The sequence below is a fragment of the Suncus etruscus genome, chromosome 1 (assembly GCF_024139225.1).
Source record: "Suncus etruscus isolate mSunEtr1 chromosome 1, mSunEtr1.pri.cur, whole genome shotgun sequence".
Lineage (NCBI taxonomy): Eukaryota > Metazoa > Chordata > Mammalia > Eulipotyphla > Soricidae > Suncus > Suncus etruscus.
This window is the reverse complement of record NC_064848.1, coordinates 194,626,863-194,651,740: the sequence shown is the minus strand read 5'-3', so window position 1 is coordinate 194,651,740 and position 24,878 is coordinate 194,626,863. Positions and strand designations below refer to the sequence as shown.

Sequence of the window (24,878 nt, the reverse complement as noted above, 5' to 3'; positions counted from 1 at the left end):
GACTGTGCACTCGTGTTCTGACTCTGCCACTCTCCTTGTCTGGTTTCTCTATCTCTTGCCTCGGGGGCATCTGTTCTTTAAGGCTCAGCTTTCCACCATAGGGGGAGGCACGTGGGTGTCCCAAGTGCTGAAGAGACTGTGGGGCTCACGGGGAAATATAGGGGTGCAGTGGTGTCAGGAGAACAAGCATATTGCAAGGCCAAGTGCCCTCTATCTCCTCAGCATGGCTCCAACGGCCCACCTAGGAGCCCTTTTTCCTCCCCAGGCCCTGTCCTCTCAAACGGTGGCTGGGAGCCAGGGAACTTGCCCCACTCCTGAGGGGCCTTGGGGACCTCTGACTTGGTGCTTCAGCTTGCAAAGGAGGGTCTGGTTCTATCAGGCACAGTGGGTAGAGAAGATCTCTCTGATGTGGACCCCGATCCTACTTTTTGTCTGTGCTTCAAGCTTAGAACCAGGTGGGTCAGCCCCCCACGTCTCCCCCACTGCCCTCTGACTCACTAGGGGGAAAGCAGGACCTGCAGGGCTCTGAGGCAATAGTCTGGGTGGGGGCTATTCTTTTGGGGATACTTACTGAATCCCATGTCTCTGCCTTTCCCACAGCATGGAGAGCCCAGCCAGCACAGCCCCTGTCCCCAGAGCACTGCCCTACTTCGTGGCCTTCTCCCAGCTGCTGGGCCTGACTGTGGTGGCCACCACTGGTGCCTGGCTGGGCATGTACCGTGGTGGCATCGCCTGGGCGAGCTCGCTACAGTTCAACGTGCACCCGCTCTGCATGGTCATCGGCCTGATTTTCCTGCAGGGTGATGGTGAGGCACCCTAGGCCACCTCCCTCTTCCCAGAGGCCATGCGTATGGCCTGCGCCACTGAGACCCTAAGCAGTTAGACAGATGGAAGGTTCTAGAAAGACCTGAGAAGGAAGCTGGGTAAGGGTAGAGGGATAGGCCATCAGTGGGTGCCCAGTTCTCGAGCTCTTGCTCCTGAGACCGTGCAGCTCAGTGAAGTTGATTCCAGGCTGCACCTTGAAATGGGTGTGGGTGTGAATGTGTGTGTGTGAGCATGTGATTGTGCATGACAGTGGGATGTCTATGAGTAGGTGTGAACAGTGTGTGACATGTGTGTGGGTGTTTGCAAGTATGAGTGTTTCTTGTGAGCATGTGTGTATGGGATGCAGTAGGCAGGCTCAGTCCCCTTTCTCTGGCCTCCTTAGCGGGCACCTACTTGGAGACATGGTCCAGGTGGCTACCTCCTCCTTGGCAGCAGTATCTCAAAATAGACCCCAGCCCCAGGCCTGCACCCCCTAGCCTGATATGGGGGATTAGCTTGGGACCATAAGGTTCTGCTTTGAAAGCCATGAGGCCTTTCTGCCAAGGAACCTGCTCCTCAAAGTCTGACTAGCCAACGGGACTCCTTGAGGACTGTCAGGTCAGAGATCAACTCTGGACTGGGTGACCCCCTGGTGGTACTGCACAGTGAATTCCTGAACAGCTCGGGACCCTGCCAGTAGTGGGGTGGGTGGGTTGTGTGGGGCCCACAGTGAGGTCTTCCAAGTCTCACCCTGTCCCTAGAGCCTCCCACAGACACTGTGTTTTCTGTGTTGGCCCCATCTCCTGCCACCTCTCCAGCAGGGCCCTCGGCAGGAGGCCAGGATTCAACTGGCTCTCTGCTTCCCTCCTCTCAGCCCTGCTGGTGTACCGGGTCTTCAGGAACGAGACCAAACGCACGACCAAAGTTCTGCATGGGCTGCTGCATGTCCTGGCCTTGATCATCGCCCTAGTGGGTGAGTTCCAGGCACTGTCCCTTCCCCTCCTTGGACACAGACAGGGACCCCAGGCAGGGACAGGGGTGGCTGGACAGGCCTGGCAGCTCCACTGCCTGGTCCCTCCCAGCAACCCCAGACAGGGTCCTTGTCCCTGCACCTATACCTTCATGTGCTCCAAACTCCTGTCTTCACCAGGTCTGGTGGCAGTGTTTGACTACCACCGGAAGAAGGGCTACCCCGATCTGTATAGCCTGCACAGCTGGTGTGGCCTCCTGGTCTTCGTGCTTTACTTCATGCAGGTGAGCCAGGGCGGGGCACAGGCTGAATTGGTTCCGCATTGGGGCACAGAGATGAGAAGTTACCATGCCACTCCTGTCCCCACCCTGGGCAGAGCCAGGATTGTACTGGGACATCCTGGATACTGCGGGGGGGGGGGGGGATGTGGGTTTTTGGCTTGCCTGCAGGGGACCTACCCCCTGCTCAGGCTATGTGGCGCTGGCTCTCCAGAGGAGGGAACCAGTGGTTGAGGGAATCCAGGCTGCCAGTGAAGGGTCCGGTGATGCCCCCAGTGGTCACCCAAGTGCTGTGACCTTGTCATTGCTCCTAGTGGCTTGTGGGCTTTAGCTTCTTCCTGTTCCCTGGAGCCTCCTTCTCGCTACGGAGCCGCTACCGGGCCCAGCACATCTTCTTCGGGGCCACCATCTTCCTATTCTCGGTGGGCACCGCTCTGCTAGGCCTGAAGGAGGCGCTGCTGTTCAAGCTGGGGTGAGTGTCCAGACCCCCAGGGCCTTGGGATCTGACCCATCCTTTGGGTCCATCCATCCATCTGTTTGTGTATACCTCCCCCTTTGAGGCTCTCAGGCACAAGTGCCTGCAGCCTTTTGCCTCAGAGTGACTGGACCTCCTACCCTGCAGGACCAAGTACAGCACCTTTGAGCCTGAGGGCGTGCTGGGCAACGTGCTGGGCCTGCTACTGGTGGCCTTCAGCCTGGCTGTGCTCTACGCCCTGACACGCAGCGACTGGCGTCGGCCGGCCCACGAGGAGGAGCAGGCTCTGTCCATGGACTTCAAGACGCTGACAGAGGGCGACAGCCCTGGCTCTTCCCAGTGAGGCACCCCTGCCCCACCACACTGAGGTTCCGGGAGGGGCCTCACACTGGTTCTGAGGGCCTCGCCAGGCACCCTTTCCGTCCCCCTCCTTGTGGTCCCGTCTGTGTCCCTGTCACCCTTCAGATGGAGAAGTTGGGGTCAAGCTTTGGGTGGTGGGTGCTGGTGGCAGAGTGCAGGTTCCTAAGGAAGGGAGAGACCTGGGTTGGATTTGGGGCCAGAGGGGCAGCAGGCAGCAGGAACCCTGGGCCTGGGCCACAGGCCTTGCACAGACTTCTGCCACACCAAGTCCAGATATGAAGCTTCTGGGTAGGTCAGACAGGTCCTTGGCAGTTGAGCAAATGATACCATATGTCAAGTATGCTGGCTGGGACAGGCTTTCCCGAGAGGGGCGGGCCTGGCAGGCAGCTTTGCATGTGGCTTCGGCTACTCATTCCTTGTGCAACCCTCTCGGGAGTCTCAGGACTGCAGCTCATGGACACTGAGATGGAGGATTCTAGCCTGAGTGAGGCTGCTATGTTCCAGGATCTCCTGCTATTCCCCACCCCTACCCCCATCTCATACTGCCTGACCCACCCCTGCTGGCCCCAGGACAGGCAGGCTCTCGGCTCATTCAGGTCGGCTGGCTCTGCTCTGACCCTTGGTGAGGACTCAGGCCATTTTATCTCCCCCCTTGTTTTTTCCTTTTCTAAACAAAAGCTGTTGTGGTTTCCTTTGTGTGGGGTGGAGCCACCTGCCCCTGTTTCTTCCCATCTTGGGAGCATCCCCACCTCCAGGCCCCAGGAAGTGAGGCAGGCGGAGTGACCCTTCCCTAGAGTGTGTTAGCTGAGTTGCTCTTGGCTTTTGTCTAGAAATAGCAAAATTAGAGCATTGATCTTGTGCCTCTCGGATTTGGCCAATGTTCACTTCCTGCTTTCCTTGTTTTCTGGGTTCTGGGGAGCATGACAGTTTTGAAACAGACTCAGCTTTGCTTCACGAAGCAATGAAGAACATTTCCAAATCACACAATTCCTTCAGGATTGCCTTTCCATACCCCAATATTGCCTTAGAGGAAGGGGCTGGTCTCCTGCGCTGCCATGTGCCTCTGTGGGGGTCCAGCCGGGCTGCCCCACCCCAGGTGACCTGTGGGCACTGGGTGCGAGCTGCTGGTTCCCCAAGGGCCAGGCCTCGTCCATCCCTTTGCCTTGCACCCACCCGAACCTCAGATGTTTACATGTGGGAACTCCACCTTGGACAAACTTCCAGAGTACGACGTGCATTGTGCCAGGACAAGAAGCTGTTCTGTTTGCCCGTGTGAGGCCCGGAAGGCTGATTTGTATTTATTTTATTTTGCTTGTGGCCACTCCTCTGTGCAACGTGTTGTTGGTGCAATTGATGATCCAATAAATGTCTGCAGCAGAGCTCTGGCCTGTTATCTTCGTTACTGTGACAACCTGGGAGCTGGCAGAGCCCTCAGATTCCTGCCACTGGTTTCCCAGCAGGGCGGTGGGGAGCAGAAACACCTTGGTGAGTTTCCATGGCACGGGGAAGGGCACATGCTGGCTGCCTCCCACCAGGAGGTGCTCTCTCGTGAGACGTGGGGGAAGAACTTCACCCAGAGGGGGACTGGGAGAGGATGGTGCAGGAAGCAGTTGATAACACCCCCCCCCCATCACCCAGTCAGCCTTTTCTTTGTAATGGTTTTTGGGTGGGGGCTACCCCTGGTTGGTTCAGAGCTTGCACTCCAACCTCTTGAGCCATCTCCCAGCTACATCCCTTTAGTTTTTTATTTTTGGGGGCCTAGTCCCTGTGGCTCTCAGGAGTTACTCCTTGCTCAGTGCTCAGAAATCACTCCTGGCAGGCTGGGGGACCATATGGGATGCAGGAATTGAAGCTGGGTTTGTCCTGGGTTAGCCGTGTGCAAGTCAAATGCCCCACTGCTGTGCTATTACTGTGCCCCCCCTATAGAATTTTTGTTTTTGGGCCACAGCCAGTGATGCTCAGGGGTTACTCCTGGCTATGTGCTCAGAAATCGCATAGCTTCTGGCTTGGGGGGCCATATGGGGTGCCGAGGATTGAACTGAGGTCTGTCCTGGGTCAGCCATGTGCAAGGCAAATGCCCTACTGCTGTTATCGCTCCAGCCCCTTCCCCTTTAGTTATTAAAGCTGTCTCTCCCTTCCCAAAGAGGAGCAGTTTCAACAAGCCTGCTAGAATGTTCCTCTTCAAGTCAGTTCCTCAGGGAATGAATACTTGGGGGGCTTGGCTGGAACACGTCGGGGGCTCCTGAGAGGTGCCACTTAGAGCTAGAGTTGTAACTGGGCCCCGTGATGAGGCCTCTACTCTGGTCTGCAGAACCACACCCAGGCTCTGTTGAGGGGTTCTTGCTTCCGAGCCCTCCTTTGGAAGACAGTTTGGTTTCTGTCACGTGTGAGCCAGTGCTGCTGTCTTCCTTCTGCTCGGGATCCTGCGGCCTTTAGCTCAGCCCTGTGGCCAAGCACAGACATCCTGCCCTCCTGGATGGGTGCTCTCACTTCCCACCTGGGTGCCGACAACCTGGACCTGTTTGTGGACATCAGAGACCTGACACAAAGCTGCCCCCACCCCACCACAGCGCCACTCCTTCGCCTCCTGGGAGAAACCTCCAACTGGGTTTGAGACCTGAAGTGGTTCCTGATTATTCCTTTTGACATTGTCCCAGAGTAATTTCCTCGAAGGAGCACAGGGGAGACCTGGCCATTGTGGTAGTCCTGGTGCTCATGTGTGGCTGGAGTTTCCAGGCTTTTTTTGGAAAAGGGCAGCAACTTAGGCAGACCTGATTTGGCTAAACTGGCCTCTGTGCCCTTGATCTGCTTCCTCGTCTGTGTTTTGGGGAGGCTAGTGAAGTCCTCTCCGCCCCCAGACCTTTCAGGAGTGGCCCTTGCATAAGATTCTCCCCAGATGTTCACAGACCATCAGAGTTGTTTCCTGCCTTCTCTAGGCTTCTCCAGGTCCCATTTTTGAAGCTGGAAAAAATTAAAAAGGGTCATAGGGCTTTTCTGATAGTTGAAAAGGGGCTGGAGAGAAGGCCAAAAGTGTGATTCAAGGCTGAGAAAGTCAGTTGTCTTCAAAGACGTAAGTTTTGAGGCAGGAGAAAGTCGACGTGGAGAACAGTGTTCATGGAAGCATGAGCAGGAGGCACAGTTTCTATCCCTGGAACTTCCTGATCCTCAAATATGACCAAAAGTAGCCCCTGAGTACTACTGGATGTGATCCCAAACCAAAACTTTTTTTTTTCTTCCTCTAATGCCCTGGGCATCTAAAAAACCAACCAAAAAAACCAACCAACTAACCAACCAAAAATATACACCAAAACCCTGCATCTTGTAGCTGCATTTTGCCAATTATCTTTCTGACATTCAATGCAATTACCAGAGCCTTTGGCACCTCCCAGAGTCCTTTCCTCTGTTTGAAAGGTGGTTTTGGAATGAGACCTTCCCACACTGCCCTGCTCTGCTGCCACTACTATGGGCTGTTTGGGACAGCTGTTTGCTGCCCCCTTGCCCCAGCATGCTGCACGTGTTCCCTCCTGCCTACTCAAGCTTTGGGTTTGACAATGTGTGTTTTCCTTGGCCCCATGTCTAATTGCATAGAGGGGCTCTGCAGTCCTCCAGGCGACTCAGTGTCCCCTACAGAACCAGCCCCGTCACCTAAAGTTGGCCTTTGCATGAACCTGCACCCTGAGGGCCAGTTCCTGGGGAGGAAGGAGTTGGAGCTGAAGGAGAAAGCACCAGGCCACGTTTTTTCCAAGTGTTACCCATTTATAAATAAGTACATTTGCTTTCATACATACAGTTCATTGTACAGATGGTAATCTGTATACATGGGCAGGAAAATGCATTCATTTAACTGTTCACATCTATCTCACACAGCTCACATGTACAGACAATAAAACTGCTCAAGCAAGTACAGCGAAAGTAAATGTCTTTTCCTTATACACAGGGGCTCGGTGCCTCTGCTGGGTGTGGGCCATCCCCACCGCACGGGTTCACGACTGTGTGGTGTTCAATATATCAGGAGAGAGAACAAACATGCATCGGAGAATATACTGTACAGAGAGTCCTTTACATCTGAGTATAGAAAACCTAAAGGAAAACTAAGTGCATTAAAGCTTTTTCCAGCAAGTGTCTTGAAAGGACAGCAAAGAGGAGGAAGAATCAAAATCATATTAGTACAAATCACTCGTTTAATTGTGGACTGTACATATCTGTACTATTTAAAATCATCTTGGATTTGGAGGAGACAGGACAGAGACAGATGCAGGGAGGGATGGAAAGGCGGCCAGGCCTGAGGATGGCACCTGCTGAGCCAGCCAGGAACTGGCCCCTCTTGGCAGGAAGCAGCCTACGGGAAAACCTGAACAGAAAACAAACCCGAACAGGAAGTGTAACTGAAGGGGACGCCGAGAGAACTTGGAAGTGGAGGAGGGAACTGGAGCCAGCACTTCTCTTGCCTGTAAGTTGGTATGCTGTAAGGCAGGTACATTCAAGTACTGAATTTTTCAGAACTAATTCTGTCTGGTCCCAGGGACCAATGGGATTGAGCTGAGTCCCTTTAACCAGATGTTCTGGTTGGTGACTAGCTAAAGAAAATAATTCAGCCAACAAGTGCTTTGAAAACAAAGCAGCGAGGTTCCTTCCTTGCCTGAATAAACAAGTGAGCGAGGCTGGTCAGCAATGAGGCTTCCAGCCGAAACCTGACGGGTCAGCGTAAGTGTAGCAAGCACAGAGTCAGCAGGAAGAAATGGGGGAGATGGGTGAGAAGACATGAGAATAACACTTGATTTTTGGTGTCCAATTATGCATTCATTTGGTACCAACTTTCAAAGCTCTGACTGTGGCCGTTACTTGGCCACAAGCATCTCAGGGTGGTTCGGTTGCTGGGAGGCATTGGACACCGAAATGCAGGTTACCAACACTTCAGCCCTTGAGTGGTCTGTTACAAAAGGAGTTGAGAAAGACCCAGTGATTATTCAAGTAGCTCTTGCACAGTGGCTCCACCAGCCCCGTTGTGCTGTGTCCACGCCCCCAGCTGGCCACCTCTTCGTAGAAGCAGCCAGAGCTGAGTTCAAGGCATTGCATGGTGAAGGTTTCCATGACACGTCTTTGTAGGTAGCTCTTACCCCTAAGCCCTTGGTTCGTTGTTGTTAGTCTTGGTGGATGGTGAGTCGGGAATTCTTAGAGGAAAGGGAGGAAAAGCCACACTACCTGGTGCTCCTGTGCTAGGGCGGCCGGGTGGGCTCTGTGTGGGAGCAGCAGTGGCTGCCTTTGCAGACTGGCTTCTTGAGTGGGCAGCCCATGGAGGCAGATAGGGCAGGAGAGGCTGGGAGAGGGGCAGGCGTGTCCTGCCTGCTGGGGGAAGCCTGCTCATTGTGTGTCAAATATTCATTCAGTGGGCAACTGGTTTTGTTCAAGGTGTTTCTGCAGTAGTAAAATAACTATCTTTGAAAATGATCACCCCGTGGTGATTCCTCTAAAGTCAGGAGGAGGTAGAGGGTGCTGTATCCCCAACTCACCACCACGCTGGGTGCTCCAGCTCACCTTCTCCACCCCCTACACGTCTGACAGTCCAAAGAAGGGAGTATTCAATAGCCACAGCGGGCACAAATGTGTCACCACCCCTTTCCTTTGTTCCCACCTCCTGCACCCAACCCTCTGCGCCCACTGGCCTGCTGGCGGCCATTCCTTGCTCCCAGACGAGCCTGATGCAGAGCCACAGCGACACCTAGTGGTAGTGCTAGTGAAGCTGGGTGACGTCCACAGGACCCACAGTATTTATGACTAAAATCTAAGGAAATACTTATGGATATTAAATTAGATACGGGTTAGTTTTTCTATTGGGTACATCTCTGGAATATAAATATAAAAATACCAATATTTAGAGAGGGATTCGTAAACTACTGTACAATATAAGGACCGAGAATAACTTTCTCTAAACGGTTTGTTTACAATAATTTAGGAAAAGTGTTTAATAATCCAGGATTGACTAAATGAACAAACTTGCATTTTGGAACAATGACCTGGGGGTACTGTACATGATTCTAATTAGTGGGATTTTCCTGAGCCTTCGGTTTAAGTTAAACACATCTAACAGGGCGCATGGGGAGGGGCAGGGCTTGTGCCCTAGTAAGGGTAATAGCACACACCTGCAACCCGGACAAGACACAATAGCAGATACAAAATGGGCTCCATTTTGTCCATGCCAAATTCTCACGTTATACAGGTTTTCCCTTTACTTTGTAAATAAATATTAAGTTTAAAATTGTTAATGTGTGCCTTACTGATCCAGTAAATAAAGTAACCATGTCTCAGGAGTCCCTAAGAAAATTGCTGGAAAAGCACTTTAAAATCACTGCAAATATTTTTTGTATCTAAAAATTCTCAATCTGCTTGATGCTTATGTACAAGTATTTTTTTTTGTGCTATAAATGTTGTGATTCACTGTTTGATTTCTTTCTTTTTTTCCCTTTTCCTTGAAAAACCACACTAAGACGGTTGTGGCTCTACTTCCTAATGGAGACATTACTCACAAGGAAGTTGCCAGTTGCTCTCAGTTACAGACCCTCAGTCAGGGGCACCCATGACAGACATGACATAATGGAAACCACGAGAGCAGGGAGGGATGTTCAACTGTCTTCAATTTAGGGGTTGGGGGTTGGGAAGGCAGAATTTAAATTTCAGAGGAGCAATCCTTGCCCCCCCCACCCATAAAGCCAGACATTGATTCAACCAGTGCTTGGGGGGAGGAGAGGGTCTCTAGATCCAGCCCTCAAGTCACCCATGGCAGTGAAGGAGCAGAGAAGGGCACAGGCAGACAAGGGAACCTCGGTCTCCTGCTGTCAGGTCAGTGGGTATTTCTAGTCCAAAGGAAGCAGGACCCTGGAGGGAAAAGTCACTTCCCCTTACAACAGCTGCAAAACAATGGACTGTTTACTGGTCCCCCAGTGAAGGATGTAGGCTTCACTCTCCTGTTTGTTCTGAAGATCAGAAGTGAGCCTGGAAGAAGGGGCATCGGTGATGTGTGTGAAAGGAGAGTGTGCATGTGTGAGTTGAATTCTGAAGTAGGGGCCCTTTCCTACTAGACATCGAGAAGTGTTTCAGCAACTCTCAGAGGCAGCTAAAAGTGATGAGATGCAGAGCCCATACGAACCAAAACATAGACTCAAGGGGGTTAGGATAGTTGATGCTCGGCTATCGGCTGACACTATTCTCATCATCCGGGAGACAGCAGAAAGTGGGAAGGGAGTCTGCCTTGATCTAGCTGAGTAGGAGAGTCTGGGTCCCAGCTGCCAGTGCTAGTCTGTGGGTATGCAGGGCCCTCTGCTGGCAATCTACGTGGGCAGAGACAGGTTCTGATCTCTGCTCCCATGACTGTGATGTCACCAGAGATCAGCTCCTGTGGGTTTGTGGAATCAGTAATGGCCCTTCCCAAGCCCTTTACTAACAAGAGTAGGAGACTGGCAGAGGCCAGCCCTGTGGCTCAGGGTGATGCATCTCATGGGCTGCCAGACCTCAGCCCCAGGCTAGGCAAGGCGCTGGTTGCAGCTTGCTTGGTGTCCATCTTAGGGTGGGCTCTACCATTCATAGGACAAGCATGTCCTTGACCACCAGGATGGTAGACCTGGACATGCGGTCATCCTGGGCTCCCTCCAAGGCTCAAAGGGGTCTTCTCCTAAAGCGCTCTGCAGTGTCTGGCTGTAAAGTATTGGTACCGAGAAGAAACAGCGCATGTCAAAACTGAGGGAGCCAGGGCACCTGGGATGGAATGAGACTACACATGGCACGGGATGCAAGGAGGCAGGCAGGTACCTGGGAATCCCTCAGCTTCTCAGAAAACCCCTTTCTTCACTATGCCTCAACGCTGGAGAAGAGGGCCAGGAGGCTGAGCTCTGGTTTGGGGGTGGTGGAGCTCACTCAAGGGACAGTCGGTTTTGGGGTAAGAGGATGCTGCCATAGGAGACTCAAAAAGGAGATTTCTCCCAGACAAAGCTTTTTCTACAGCCTTTCTTTGTGAACCCACAGGTATCTTTTCCTGTTATAGTTATTTTAAAACCAGTAATTTTTCATGGTTAACTGTTGACTAAAAACCTAAAGAATAATTCTTAGTGAATTGTTAAAACAAACAAAAAACCAAAACTAAAACAAAGCCATGATTGTCATCCAATTTCCTCAGCTGACTGAACTGTGTAAAGGGCTAGTTGTTTTTTAAATGCCTCCTGGAAAGTCAATATCGTGACTTATTTGTTGTGACAATTCTTTGAATTGAGCAGACCGATTTCCTCTCCTTTCTCCTTGATGCTTGTACCCTCACAGGCAAACCGGCAATAACCAACTTAATGTTCTAGACCTGACAACGACAGGGAGCTGGCGGGTAGGGCAGGAGACCATGGCACAAAAATGCACTGGGGTGGTTCTCTAGATAACACTGGGCAAGAAGGCAAAGGCAAAGGGGGCATTGCACGCTTTCTAAAGTCCCTAGAAGGAAACGATTAAGAACACCTTATTGTAAAAAGAAGAAGACATTTACAAAACGAGAACATCAGTGAAAGCGATTGTCTCCTGGAAAAAGCAGACGGACCAGTGTGTCTGAGCTCCCCGGGTGAAAGCACACGGCACAACAATCTCCTTGTTGGCATCGGAAGGGAGGGGAGAGCATGTGGCTGGGGCACAGATGAGAGAAACTGAAGTCCTGGCTTCCCAGTCGGCTGCATGCAAAGGATTTCAGCATGTGGGCTGCCACCTTTGAACACCACACAGAAACTACATGAGAAATTAAGCCGGAGAACTACCTCAAATGTGGAAACCAAGCCTGAAAATGCGCAGTGAAAACATAGGGGTCTCACTCCAACCAATGGTGTTCAAACATTAGACTCCACAAACGGTCTCTTTGGTTTGATTGGGGAGGTCTGCCCTTGTCGGGAGTCCCGGGACAACTGCCTGTACAGGTTGTCCTGGTAGGCCTGAGCCACGGGCAGGGTCCGAGCCACTTTCACGTCGGGATAGGAGGAGGCCTGGCTGACTCTCTCCAAGAGGTCTCCTCGGGACCCGTTGGCCAGCATTCCATGGGGGCTGTAGTAATCGTCCTCCAGTAGATGGCCATTCTGTGCATTGTTGGTTTTGTTATAAAAGGCAATGTTACTGATAGATGACGGGGGGCTGAAGGACTCGGGCTGAGGCAGGCTGCCTGGAGACGTGGGGCTGAGGACAGTGTCCACCGAGGACACCGCCCAGGTCCGGTTCTGCTGGTGAAGGTGGGGGTACTGTTGAGTCCGGGCTGTTTTATCTATGATCCCCATGAATGGTGTGGTCCTGGATCGGGTGGGCTCACTGGGGTAGCCTCCCTGAGTGGGAGACACTGGAGACAGCTCGTCACAAGACCGATCGTATGCCGGTTTCAGGGGGATTTCCATTTGCTGGATGGAGGATGACGGCCGGAAGGTAGGCGTCAGGTTGGAGGTGGAGGAGATACTATTGCTGGATGGCGAGAAGCGCAGGCCTACGCTTTGGGAGTGCAGCAGGGGCCTGGGAGTTGGTGGGTGGGGCTTGATCTCGTTAGGGTTGACACTAATAGGTCTTCTGATTAAATGGGACACGTCAGGGGACCCTAGTTGGCTGGAGGAACGATCCAGATCTAGTTTTGAGTGGCAGACCGGGTAATAGGATGCTGACTGGCTGCGCCCAATTTGTGGCGTCTGGCTGTATCTCATGCCGCCACGGTAGGCTGAGGAAGGCCGCTGAGGAAGGTCTTCTTTGGCTAACCCTCCGTGCTGACAGATGGCCCCTGCGCTCAGGCTGGCCTGGACATGCTGCACAGGCCTCCCATCCCCTACAATCCCCCCAATGGAGCCTTGGTAAACCAGCCGGCTCTGACTCACCCCTATGTCCCCTTGTGAAGACTGGTACTTACTGGCCATTGGATGGGCTACTTGGCCATAGGCCCCTGTGGACATGACAGTGCTTGAATGGACGGCGGAGCTGGGCTGGTTGCTTCTCACAATCTGGGCCTTGGCAGGCTGCAGCCTGAGCCCTGGCTGGGGAATGGCCACAGGAAGCTGTGGCATCTGGTAGGGCCTCTGGGCCATTTTGGATAAGGGAGATTTGGGCCTTCCAGGAAGCTGACTAACATTTGTTTCTGGCTGATAGCGCACGGGGGAGCCAGACTGGGACCTGTAGACACTCATGCTTTCAGCTGGAGGGCTGGCCCGATACTGAGGGCCCCTTCGGAGTGGGGAAGGGGGCGGGCTTGGATAATCTTTGCTCTGTCCTCCCACCGGAGGGGGGCTGAAGCGGTAAGATCCACCTTGATGGGCTGGGGAGGTGTGTGGGGGGGCTGGGCCTGTAATGTGAGTTTTGGTGAGTGGGAGAAAGAGCGGGTGAGGGGGACTGGTAACCCTGTCTGGTGGGGGAACCTACAGAACTGCCGGACCTGAAGTCGAACACCTGATGAGAGCCGAGGGGTGAGCCAGAGATGTAGGCCGAGTCCCGGTGGGCTGGAGAGGGCGGGGGGCTCTGAATGATTGGGAGCCCTTGACTGGGTCGAGCCTCTGTCTGGAGGCCAATGGAGACATTGTCCACATCCTGCTCCAGGTACTCCTCCTCAAATATATCTTGCACCGAGTAGATGTCCTCATGCTGCGGCTCCGGCTCCGGTTCTTCAGGCAGCTGCTGTGGAGGCTGTGCTGGTGGCAGTGGTGGAGGTGCTGGTGGCTGCTGCGTCTGTCTGCACTCTTCCTCCACCCTGATCAGAAGTCTCTGGATCTCACGATTGTTTGGACAGAGCTTGATGGCCTCGTTCAGGTCCTCTAAGGCTGCTGCAAACTGTCTGTTTGACGAAACATAAACACGAGATGGGCTGTTATTCTGAATCTACAGGAAATCACAAGAGCCGAGAACATGGCCACTGTTTCAGGGAAGGGTGGGGATAGTTGGGGGTGTCTGTGGCTTTGGTATATGTGAGAGGAAGGAAAGGTGGGATGTCATTCTAGAAGGGGCCAGAATGACTCCCTTGGCCCTCAGCTTCATCTTCCTATGGCTCAGGATTGTGGCAGCACCCAAATCTGCTGGCCTATCAGGCCCTTCAGGAAGAGGGGAGGCCATGACCACATGGCAGGTAAGGGCTGGGAGGGGCTGTCACTTACAGGGTCACTGTCAAGCAGCTTAAAAGCAAAACAGAAACTGTAAGAGGTAACTATCTCACTAATCCAATAGAAACCTCCCTTCACATTCTTAATACTTTGGCTCTAAGTTTCAAACCTCTTCCCATCTTCTGGAGGCATGAACTGTCCTCTGCCCTCCTGCTCAGCACCTCCACTGCCACAGTCAGGTGTTTTCTGGCTGATGAGGAAACTCAGCTCATCATCTACAAAGGTGGCTGGAAGTGTCCGAGAGTCCTCGCTCTAATGTTGTTTAGCAAAGGGGAGACCCAAGGGGAAAGGGAACCAGGGAGGTGAATTTAGCAAGCTTTATCATGATCCTGGGTAGGAGAAAGCTGTCACTGTCCTCTTTAGAGCTGGCCTTCCCAAGACCACCCACCCCTGGGACGCAGAACTCTTGGCTATGCAGTGTTGGAGGAGGACAGGGTGCAGGCAGGAGGCCCCAAAGACAGTGACAAGTGTCCAAAGGTCATGCACAGTACTGTCTGGGACTTTCCTGCCCGCCAGCCAAACTGCAAGGAAAGATGAGGGATGGAGTTTCCTGAGCTACTCAATTCCAGCAGTAGCACCTCCTGCCTCTCTAAGTGTGTATGGTGGTGGGGGTTCAGATGGGAAAGAGGTTTGATGCCACAGAGCCTCCCAAGGAAGGCAAAGAGAGGGGACCCTGGGACAGAAGTGACTGTCCTCCACTTCCCTCTGTCTTCAGTCCCAGAGCTCTCCTATTCTATGGTCTGGGGCTGAACAATGACTGTGGGATGGCAGGGAATGAGAAGGCAGCTTCTTCCACAGAAAGAGGAGCCACATCCACACAGTCCACAGGATCTGCCATTTGGTGCTGAGACCTTTGCCTTCAAGTTCTAGGGATGGAGAACCAATGGGTACACAGGACCTAGGTGGCCTCTGTGGCCTCGGCCAGATTTCCAGGCAGGAGGCCCCTTGCTTCCACCCTCTCCTCACCTGCTGCTGCGTTTGGCCCGTGCTCTGGCATAGTAAGCTTCGTAAGATTTCGGCTTCAGCTCCAGGGCCTTAGTAGCAAATTCTTCTGCCATTCCAAAATCCTGTCATTACAATAGGTGTGCAAGAGATAAATAGGGATGATAAATAGGAATAAAACAGATCATGTGTATATTTCTTTGAAATGAATGGATGGGACACCTGGTAGTTATGTAGGCCAAACTAAAAGTTACACACCCACACTTGCCTCTCTCTCTCTGTCTCTCTCTCTCTCATCTCCTATACAAACATATACATTTATTTATCTGTGCAGAGGATTAAAATACACACTTTAACACATCTGTATGTCCTCAGGGCTTACTCCTGTGTGTGTGCGAGCACGCGCACGCACACACACACACACACGCATGCACACACATGCACGCACACACACACACGTATGTGTTATTAGAGCTTACTCTTGCTGTTTTCAGAGATCACTCCTGGCAGTGCTTGTGATCAGATATGGTGATGGGAATAGAACCCGGGTTGGCTGCATGCGCGCCAAGTGCCTTCACCTCTGTACTTTCTCTGCAGTTAAAGAATTAAGCTACTTCTCCTGTGTGCTATTTTTGCTTTCCTAATCAAGTTCTTTCTGAGCCAAAAGACAGAGGTCAACCCAATGAAGGTACTGAGGTTGGACCTGAGCCCCTTTTGCAGCCATGCGAAGGCAGCAGACACACACTCTCTGCCTTCTACAGCCCCGCTGCCTAGGCTCCAGTTATTCCTGGGATTTAAGACTTGGATTTGGATTTGGAGGGAGAGGCCCTGACCGTGGGGGTAGGGAGGGACAGAGGGAGAAGGCACAACACAGACTTGGGCTCCATCAGGTGGGCTTGTCTCCTGAAAGGGGCATGGTTTTCCTCCACATCCATGTCACTGCCCATCAACAGCACCTGGCCCCCAGCAGATGCTCAAGGAACCCAGTTTTCTTTCTCTTGCTCAGAGGCCTGTTTGACCTGGTACTTTTCTCAACTCATTCCTTACTTGAGAAAAAAAATAAATGAAAACGATAGCTGGTTCTGAGCTGTCAACTCAGATCTCAGATCCCTGGGGATCCCAGAAAAATCTGTTTTCATCCATCTACATTCTGAGCACCCCAGGAAGTTGGCCCTCGAGAGTCCTGCACCCCAAGCTGAAGGAAAGCTTCTGCCTTTAATGTCAAGAGTTACAGCAGTGTACGCAGTCCCTGGGCACACCTGGGATGTCCATGGCCGAAAATGAGGCAGAGCCCAAGCTGGGGCCTGGAGAATGATTTTAGAAATAATAACAAAAGGGCACTTTTTCTCCTGAAGAGACAGATTCTGTCGGCCAAGGGTGGTGACAGAGAGCTGCCCGAGCAAGTGTGTGCTCTCTCCTGCCTAGGATCACCTTTCCCCACAACTATCTTTAGAGACAGGTATTGTTTCTAAAAAGATGAGGCTTTTTTTTTTTTAAGAAGTGGCTCTCTGGAAGCAATCTAGAGCTGGCATTCTAACCAGGGGAAGTGTCTGGGAGGGAGAGGGAAAGGGACCCTACTCTCTTTCCCAATACTCTTCTCTGCATCCTGGGCTACTCTGGTAGGACTGCAACTGGCCCAAATTGGCCAGACCTGCAGCTCTCTGCACGGCCAGGCTGTTAAGTTTAAGCTCAGGACTGAAGGTCCCTAGCACATCTCTTGCCCTGGACCCTCAAATTTTACTTTTATACAACTGAGATTCCCATCAGTCACTGGTCTTATTTGGCCTGGATGATTCTTTTTGTGGAGGGACTTCCCAAATAATGGTGGGCCTTCCCTTGCCTAACTGAACCTGCAAGAGTCTGAGGATGAGGTACAGCTCAGGCCTGCGATGGCAAGATGACTTGGGCCGCCCTCATTGTGTGGGCCACATCTGTGATGGTCAGGGACCCTAACTGTTTTACTGGCATTGAGAATACCTCTCTCCTGAGCTTCTGTGAACCCTCTCACAGGTAGATGCCAGGGAGGCAAGTCCCAGCAGCTGAGCAGGAGCTCCTCCAGAAGGGCTGTCTACATGCTAAGTGAGCAGGGGCAGAGGGCAGCAGAGGCAGTCTCTGCAAGGCACACAGTAAGGACAAGTGGAGGATGACGAGGACTCTAAAAATGGAACAGGAAGGTGCCTGGTGGCTTGACCACAAAGAAGAGGAAAGAAATGTAAATCCAATATGAAATTATGCTGAGTGAAATTAGTCAGAGGAGAGGGAGAAACACAGAATAATCTCACTCATTTGTGGGATATAAGAACAATAAAAGACAGTGTGGTAATGATATCCAGAGACAATAGCGATGAGGATCAGGAGAACCAGTAAATGGTAGGAAGCTTGCCACAAAGAGCAGTGAGTGCAGTTAGGGTAGTGAACGGTCCATGGTGACAATGACAGTTGGAACTGGTCACTCTGGACAAGATCTTGGTGCTGAAAGGGATAAAGTGATAAGCATGGTAAGCTTTCATGAACAGTGCAAACCACAGTATCAAAAAAAAGAGGGGAGAAACTGGGGACAATAGTGGTGGGAAATGTGCACTGGTGAAGGGTAGTACATTCTATGACTGAAACTCAATCATGATGTAACCACGGTGTTTAAAGTAATTATATATTATATTTGTGTGTGTGTGTGTGTGTGTGTGTGTGTGTGTGTGAGTGTATCTAAAGAAATGTAAATCCAAGATCAGTCTTAGAAATTTCGTCTTGAAGGGTACGTCCTGTGTCTCCTTTTCATGACTAGAAAACTAGAAGGAACGACTCCAGGTTTCCACCCTGCAGCTGGAGTGCTAGTGTCTCTGCTCTCATATTCCTAGGCCCAAAAGGAAAAAGGAAGGACAGTAATCTGATCACTTTCAGTGGGAATTAGGAATTCAGAGCTGTAAGGTGCTCACAGCATTTACTTTGTTTTCTCTGGTCAATCATCCCTGCTCAGCCTCTGGCACTCTGCAAGAGACAATTAAGTTCCCAATGGGGCAATGAAGGATTTGGGGTGACCGGCAAACCCCCGGCAAACCCCCCACAGTGAACCACGTGAACTGCCAACTTCAATAGGAGGAGAGACAAGAGGGACTTACGTTCATTTTCCTTCGGCAACGAGAGAGGTTGAGGAGAAGAGACACCTTTAGCTCTCGGAAGGTTTTCAAGTCCTCACCAAACCCTTCTCTAGGGAACTTCTTCAGAGCATACTGGTAGCGCTGGGCAGCCTCCTTCACTTTGCCTTTCTGAGGGGAGCACAAGATGGCACGTCACACTGCTGGCCTGCTGAGAAAGCTGTTCTCCACTACCCTCTGTCCTTTTCTCATAGTCGAAGGTTTGCCCCACTCCCCGCCCCCCCCCCCCCCCAACATTAGCCTAGAGATTCAGTCTTGGACCTAGGTGGCAGGAGAAATAGGGCAGTGTCACAGGAAAACAAGCCCCTCCACTTCCTGACTCCATCCTCAAGGCACTGACCTGGCTCACTTCAGAGATTTTCCTTAACCTACTGCAGCTTCCTAGACACATCACCCTTTCCAGTCCCTAAATTAGCACTGGTGTTTTAGATTATTACGGTTTGCTATAGGGCCTCACTCAGAGATGCTCAGGGCTGACTCCTGGCTCCGCACTCAGGAATTACTCCTGGAAGACCATATGAGGTGCTGGGAATCAAATTCAGGTTGATAGTGTCCAAGGCAACCACTTTATCAATTGTACTATTGCTCTGTGTTTCACTTTAGTCTTGTCCGGTGCTCCATCTTGCCACTTCTCTGAGAGGGCAATACTCCTTCCCAAGTATGTGTAAGCTCAGACAGTATAGTTGAGGCTTCACTCACTCAAGCCATAAAAGTAATAGAAATTAGCTTTCTACGATTTTGAAAAAGGCATAGGGATGGGTGGTAGTGGAGAAGTGGTTCCAAATCTGTGACACCACCTATGTGGGATGAAGTCATCTATGACTGGTGACAGAACGGTGGTGGAGACACCTCTCATTTCCTGGAGCAGCTTTCTCCAGATCATTCCTTCTTACTAGCTGAAGTTCCAACAGGGAGACAAGCTGATTTCCTCTTTTCACAAGGAGAGATTTGGAGACTCTCAAGATAGAATTCATGGTGTGAACAGTCATTTACTTGGTCTCTTCTCACCAGGAGGCAGAACCCCAGGGTTCAGCATGGAGAGCAGTGCCGCTTTGAACATATATGAGTAAGACATTGGCAGCAAGAACATCCTTTCTGGGGAGAGTTATGGGGAATCATGGTTGACTCAGGACTCCTATAAGTCTAAAAGTTTGAGGCTATTATGACTCCCCCAGAGAACTCCTGGGACCTTTTAATTTTGTGTCTGACAGGAGGGGAAAACAATGCACTTCATTGTACATTCCCTCTTCTTTGAGTTCTGGGATGTCTCAGTGATGCCTTTTGTTGCTGCTTCCTCTTTAGGAGAAGATTCAGCTAATCCTAACATATGAGGTAACTGATGTGGAATCTTCTTCCATAGGAAGTGAGTTTGTGTCAGGGGACAGAGTCTTCAGCTTGAACTATGAGTATAAAAATATTCCCTACCTTTTGTGGTGGTTGTTATTTAGTGAGCAACTTCAAGCACATCTTATCATTGCTATCTGACCAAGAAAGGCCTCTCTTACTTAGGGATTCCAATAAGCAATTATTACTGTAGGTTTTTAAGTCCATGCACATATTAAGTGTGCATACAAAGATCAGTGCCTCATTCTGAAAGACCAGAAGCATTTGTACTACAGACTTCTGTGTCCTGTGAGCTCCAGGTTCCACTTAGCAGATTCCATTTAGGACCTATGCAAGACCAGTTGCCGGGACATGTAGGATACTCCTGTTTTCCTGCTGGGAAGGCAAAACCCCCAGAATTTTCAGCCAATGAACCTGTCACTAAGAGATGGAATAATCCTCTGCCTCAAGAACGAGGAGGAGAAATGTGCAGATGCTGGTAGATTCTATGTGTAGAAAGTAGTCAGCGGTGGTTGTCGGGGTGGGGGGGAAGTTGGCCCCTTGCTTCCCTCACCTTATAAAACATGTCCCCCTCTTCCATCAGCTTGCTCAACAGGATGATCATGATGTCTGGTTTGGAGGTGGCCATCGCCCATGTGGCTGGACCTGTAGTGTACAGGATGCATGATGGGTAAAAAACTCATACAATGTAAGGGTGGTAGGAAGCTAGGTGAAAAAAAACATCCTGGGGGATTTCTGCTGAGAGAACAACTTGCCCCACAATGATTTCCTGGGAGAATCTTATATGACTCCCTCTGCAAGGAAGCTGCATTGGATTTGTTTTCACCTTAAAATAAGAATATAGAGACTGTATGGGTCTGCGCCACATACCACAAGGGGGCAGCAGAGCCTGCCTGTTGTAGTGTGCAGGCAGCAGCTGAGTCAAGTTACTTGCAGTGAGAAAGTTGGGAGAAAGGGTTGATATTGAATCATGCCACAGATGTTAAAAATCCAAACGAGTGGCTTATTTTAAGAAACTAGGGCTCAGAAACTCCCCATTTTCAGTCTCTTAATTTTTAAAGACATACTTTGCAGAGGGGAACACTTTGCCAGCTCTACAGGGCTCCCTTCATTTACAAGAATCGAACAGGACTCCCTGGGATTCACTTGGAACAGGGAGCACAGTTCGAATGAAGCAAGCCAGTGTTATAGACTACTTTACCAACACATGGAAAGAGAAGGTTAAATCGATTAGTTACAGACGCCTACATTATTGAATGGCTAGGCTTTTCAGGGTTAGTTATTGAAAGTTCAAGTTATTCTCTACAACAGTTATTTAAAAAAAATCTTCTTTTAAGGTGAAGTAAATTAAAAGATTAGAGGTGAGGGGAACTCATGCAGGCTGAATCAAAGAGGAGAAGGCAAAGCTGACCGCGCCATCAGACCACGCCTGATGCTGACAGCGGTGAGATATACCTCGTGGGCGACTCGGTAACGTCTGACAACCTTCAAAGAAAGGAGAAAACAAAAAGTTGTAGGAGAGGAAAAAAAAATGGATGAAGGTGAAAAAAAAAAAAACAAAAGAAAAGAAAAAAGAAGAAGGAAAAAGCAGCAGTGAGAGGCAGCAGCAAAAAGCCAGCATATCAGCCACACCTGGTCTAGAGGTCTCTGGGCTGGGGAGCGGATGGGACAGCAGCAGGGGCCGGAGAGTCTGAAGCACATACAGAGCGAGGGCAAGCAAAGGCTCATGGCAGTGCAAGGATCCAGAATGCTCAGAGGGCAGGGCTGGAACAGGGCATCAGCGCCAGGATGTGCCTGGTCAGAGCAGCCTCTTGGCTAATGCTATGGGGGGGGGGGGGAAACATGGCAGAGAATCATGTGATTCTGATTAGAGGGAGTGAGTGCAGACCATGGTCTCAGATGGTACTTATCTGGCCAAGAGCCTATTGGGTTAGATGGAGAAGAACTGGGCCAGGATAGAAGGGAAACTATACACTCAAACCAAACACCCGGGGCAGCCAGACCATTGGACCAGTCTGGCCTCTGGGCACAGATGGTCAGCACCTCTTCCTTTGTTCCTACCTATCTTGGCGCCTTTCTTCAGAAGAGTGACAACAACGGAAGTGTTCCGGCACCCCACTGCCCTGTCCAAGGGGCGCATTCCACTGTAATCAACTATGCTCGATCATGGCCCCATGATCCACCAGGAATTGGACCTAGGACATGGGTTTACAGAGAATAGTTTAGAATAGTGCAGTGGCTAAGTACTGCTCCACCAATGAATTTAGCTGACCTTAATTAAAAATGCTGTAAGCCAAGCTGGGTAGCCTTTAAGTCAGGCCAGACCTATATATATATTTTTATCTTTTCGATATTTCTATTATTTCTGCCCCTCCCCCCAGCATAGACCCAGAAACTTTTATTTGTTTTGTTTTTGGGTCACACACGGAAATGCTCAGGGAATAGTATTGGCTCTGCACTCAGGAATTATTCCTAGAGCCATCAGGGGACTGTTTGTGATGCCAGTAATCAAATCCGGGTCAGCTGAGTGCAAGGCAAGTGCCCTACATGCTGTATACCATCTTTCCAGCCCCAGATCCAAAAACTTTTATCCACAATCAACAACACATATTAGACTTCAATCCAAGATGACACTATGTAGAACTTTTTATAACTATAACTATGTGTATAACATAGACATATTGTTAATGCCTAATATCATAGAAATAAAAACCTTCCCTAATCCTTTCTAGAATTTTTTGGAGGTAACCAAATTGTTCAGAAGGCCTAAGGGTCCCTCCTTGTGATTCTCAGCCAACTGGGCTGGAGGTTCAATGGAAGGGCCTGTGGATGTGGTGCTGTGATAGCTGGGCCACACTGGCAGTCCTCAGGCACCTTCAGGAGTGTTCGAGATTTCTAGGGTCATACCCAGCAGAGCTCGGGTAGCTGTGTGGTGCTGACCATATGCTAGGCATGTGCCTTAGCTCCAGTCTTGTATCTCAAGGCCCCTTTGAGAATTTAAAGGCACTTACCACCTCAGCGTCACCATAGAAAGCTGCCAGATCCAGTGGCGTACGGCCATTCTTGTCGGCATGGTCGGTGGCAGCTCCGTTATCCACCAGGGAACGGACCACTGAAAGGTGACCCTTCAAACAGGCCCAGCTGAGGGCTGTCAATCCTTCTTTATCCATGAGAGCAATGGAGGCACCTGCAAGAGCATGAAAACATGGTGCTGGGCAAACAGAATAGCAGGAACATCCACAGCAGGAGGGCAAGCTGGAACTTAAGGCTGGACACGTTGATAACCTTGAAAAATCACAGCTTTGATTATGTGAATGTGAGTTACCACTCATAACTGCTCAAGATCCTCCAAGTTGTCAGGAGGAGACAGTCCTGCTGTCGTTTTTCCTTATCCTTAGGTTTTATTACTATCCTATGAAAAGTCTTGACTTTGAATTTGGGAAATCCTTCTAGAATCTTGCAGATACAATGGTTGTGTTGCCCTCAAGGGTGGGCTACCTTTCCTTTCCCTCTTCTACCAGTCACCCTTCTCAAATCCCCCTGCCTTCAAAAAGCATCTTCCAGTTGACTGTTTCCTTGTCTTAATTAAGTGTGCTGAACACAGCCAGCTCCTCTCCCTATTACTATGGACGTATTTAAATATGACAAAGTCTCAATAAATGTTTTCTAGATTTTTTTTTGGAATGTATAGAACAGGGAGTCTCAGGCTTTTTAAATAAGGGGTAAGTACACTGTTCCTCAGACTGTTGGGGGGCCAGACTATAGTTAAAAAAAATGAACAAATTCCTATGCATATTGCACATATCTTATTTCGAAGTAAAAAGAAAAAACAACAAAGCGGGAACAAATACAGTATTTAAAATGAAGAACAAGCGAAGTTAAGTCAGCAAACTTGCTTTTTTTTTTTTTTTTTTTTGGGCCACACCTGGCAGTACTCAGGGGTTACTCCTGGCTATCTGCTCAGAAATAGCTCCTGGCAGGCATGGAGGACCATGTGGGATGCCAGGATTCGAACCAACCACCTTAGGTCCTGGATCGCTGCTTGCAAGGCAAACACCGCTGTGCTATCTCTCCAGCCCTTTGCCAGTATTTTAATGAAAATGATGGACCTGCTTTTGGCAGCCATAGTTTGAGAACCCCTGTTTGAGGACTGAGAGGAAGAGTCGAGAGACAGAGGGAAGGAGGAAAGTCGGAGAGTGTTGTGCACATCCCACACATGTGCACAATGGCCTGGGATGAGTGGGCTGCTAAGCAGGACTGACAGCAGTGGCAAAAACACCTGGTGGGCCAGATAAATGTCCTTAGTGGGCCGTATGCGGCCCACGGGCTGTAGTTTGAAGACCCCTGGTATAGACTCCTTGGGATCTCAATAGAGGGCACTTCAGATTTGGTTTTATTACTGATGATAATGCCACTAGGCCACTCCCTTCCTCCTGGAAAAGTGTGTGTGTAGAGGAGATGGACTCACATAAAGTGGATGACAGGCCACAAAGGGAACACAGTTTGTTAAAAGTCAACAGCTTTCAATAACCCCACTCATCCACTCCCAGCCCCTTTCATATTCCCTCAATGTTTGTTTTCACTGTAAGAACCAAGCATAGCTCACATACTGATGTACATACAGTTAAGAGCTCAGTTTACGTACATTTGGTTCTTAGCTTACATACAAGCTCTTGGATATAGAGTCCACCATTCATATCTTTGCTTTTATTTTTTCCTTGCTTTTTGAAGAGTACCAGGATAATTCCTTTCACAGAACTGGCAGGTTATACTCAGTGACTAAATGAGAGATCAAGATCCTAATGGCTCAAGGAACAGCTTCCAGGTTGCCTCCTCAGCTGGACAGAACTCTGATGTCAGAACAAGCTTTGGACCATCCAGTCAGGGACAACTCACTATTAGACAAAACGTTAGTATCCTTTGGGGGCTGGCATGGTGATGGGCTGTATGGTACTTTACCTCTAAACTTCATGTGGAGCAATTTATTCTCACATGGATCATCAGGCCATTTTTTCATAGCAGTTTATTTAAAAGTTGAGTTATTTTTCATTATAGTTGCAATGAAAACATTGGCTAACAATGAAACAGATCTGAATATTGGATGTAATCCTGAAAGTTTTCTCTAATGCAACATCTATAAATTACTTGGACATAGCTGACAGCAGTGGAAAAGATAAGAAGTTTGTGGATGGAAATTACAGATAAAGTGATTTTCCAAAGATAAGGGAAGCTGGGATTTAAGCAAAGAGGCATATAAAATAATCCATATGTGCAATACTGTTGAGATTCAATTTGTATTTCTTCTTTTTCTTCCCTTTGCTGTCAGATAATGGAATCAAGTTCTTCCAAATATGTATCTTAAAACTTTGGGAGTCCTGGGCTGGAGTGACAGGACAGTGGGTAGGGCAGGCACTT

The 24,878-nt window shown here is 50.1% G+C and overlaps 2 protein-coding genes across 2 annotated transcripts in view; one reads left to right on the top strand and one right to left on the bottom strand.

Moving 5' to 3' along the window:
• The first annotated feature begins 533 nt into the window (after positions 1-533).
• Positions 534-4,266, top strand: LOC126018984 (transmembrane ascorbate-dependent reductase CYB561). The gene is made up of 5 exons (XM_049781108.1): positions 534-806; positions 1,679-1,777; positions 1,955-2,058; positions 2,367-2,524; positions 2,675-4,266. Exons 1-5 carry the CDS (start codon positions 602-604, stop codon positions 2,868-2,870), a joined length of 762 nt encoding a protein of 253 aa, XP_049637065.1. The 5' UTR covers positions 534-601; the 3' UTR covers positions 2,871-4,266.
• A 6,763-nt stretch (positions 4,267-11,029) lies between these two features.
• Positions 11,030-24,878, bottom strand: part of TANC2 (tetratricopeptide repeat, ankyrin repeat and coiled-coil containing 2) — a 340,845-nt gene continuing 326,996 nt past the window's right edge. Inside the window, 9 exon segments of the mRNA XM_049778821.1 lie at positions 11,030-13,209; positions 13,211-13,703; positions 14,992-15,092; positions 18,084-18,230; positions 20,017-20,108; positions 20,919-20,948; positions 21,525-21,618; positions 21,620-21,658; positions 22,475-22,650. Coding sequence (XP_049634778.1) covers positions 11,740-13,209; positions 13,211-13,703; positions 14,992-15,092; positions 18,084-18,230; positions 20,017-20,108; positions 20,919-20,948; positions 21,525-21,618; positions 21,620-21,658; positions 22,475-22,650 — 2,642 coding nt within the window. The 3' untranslated portion in view covers positions 11,030-11,739.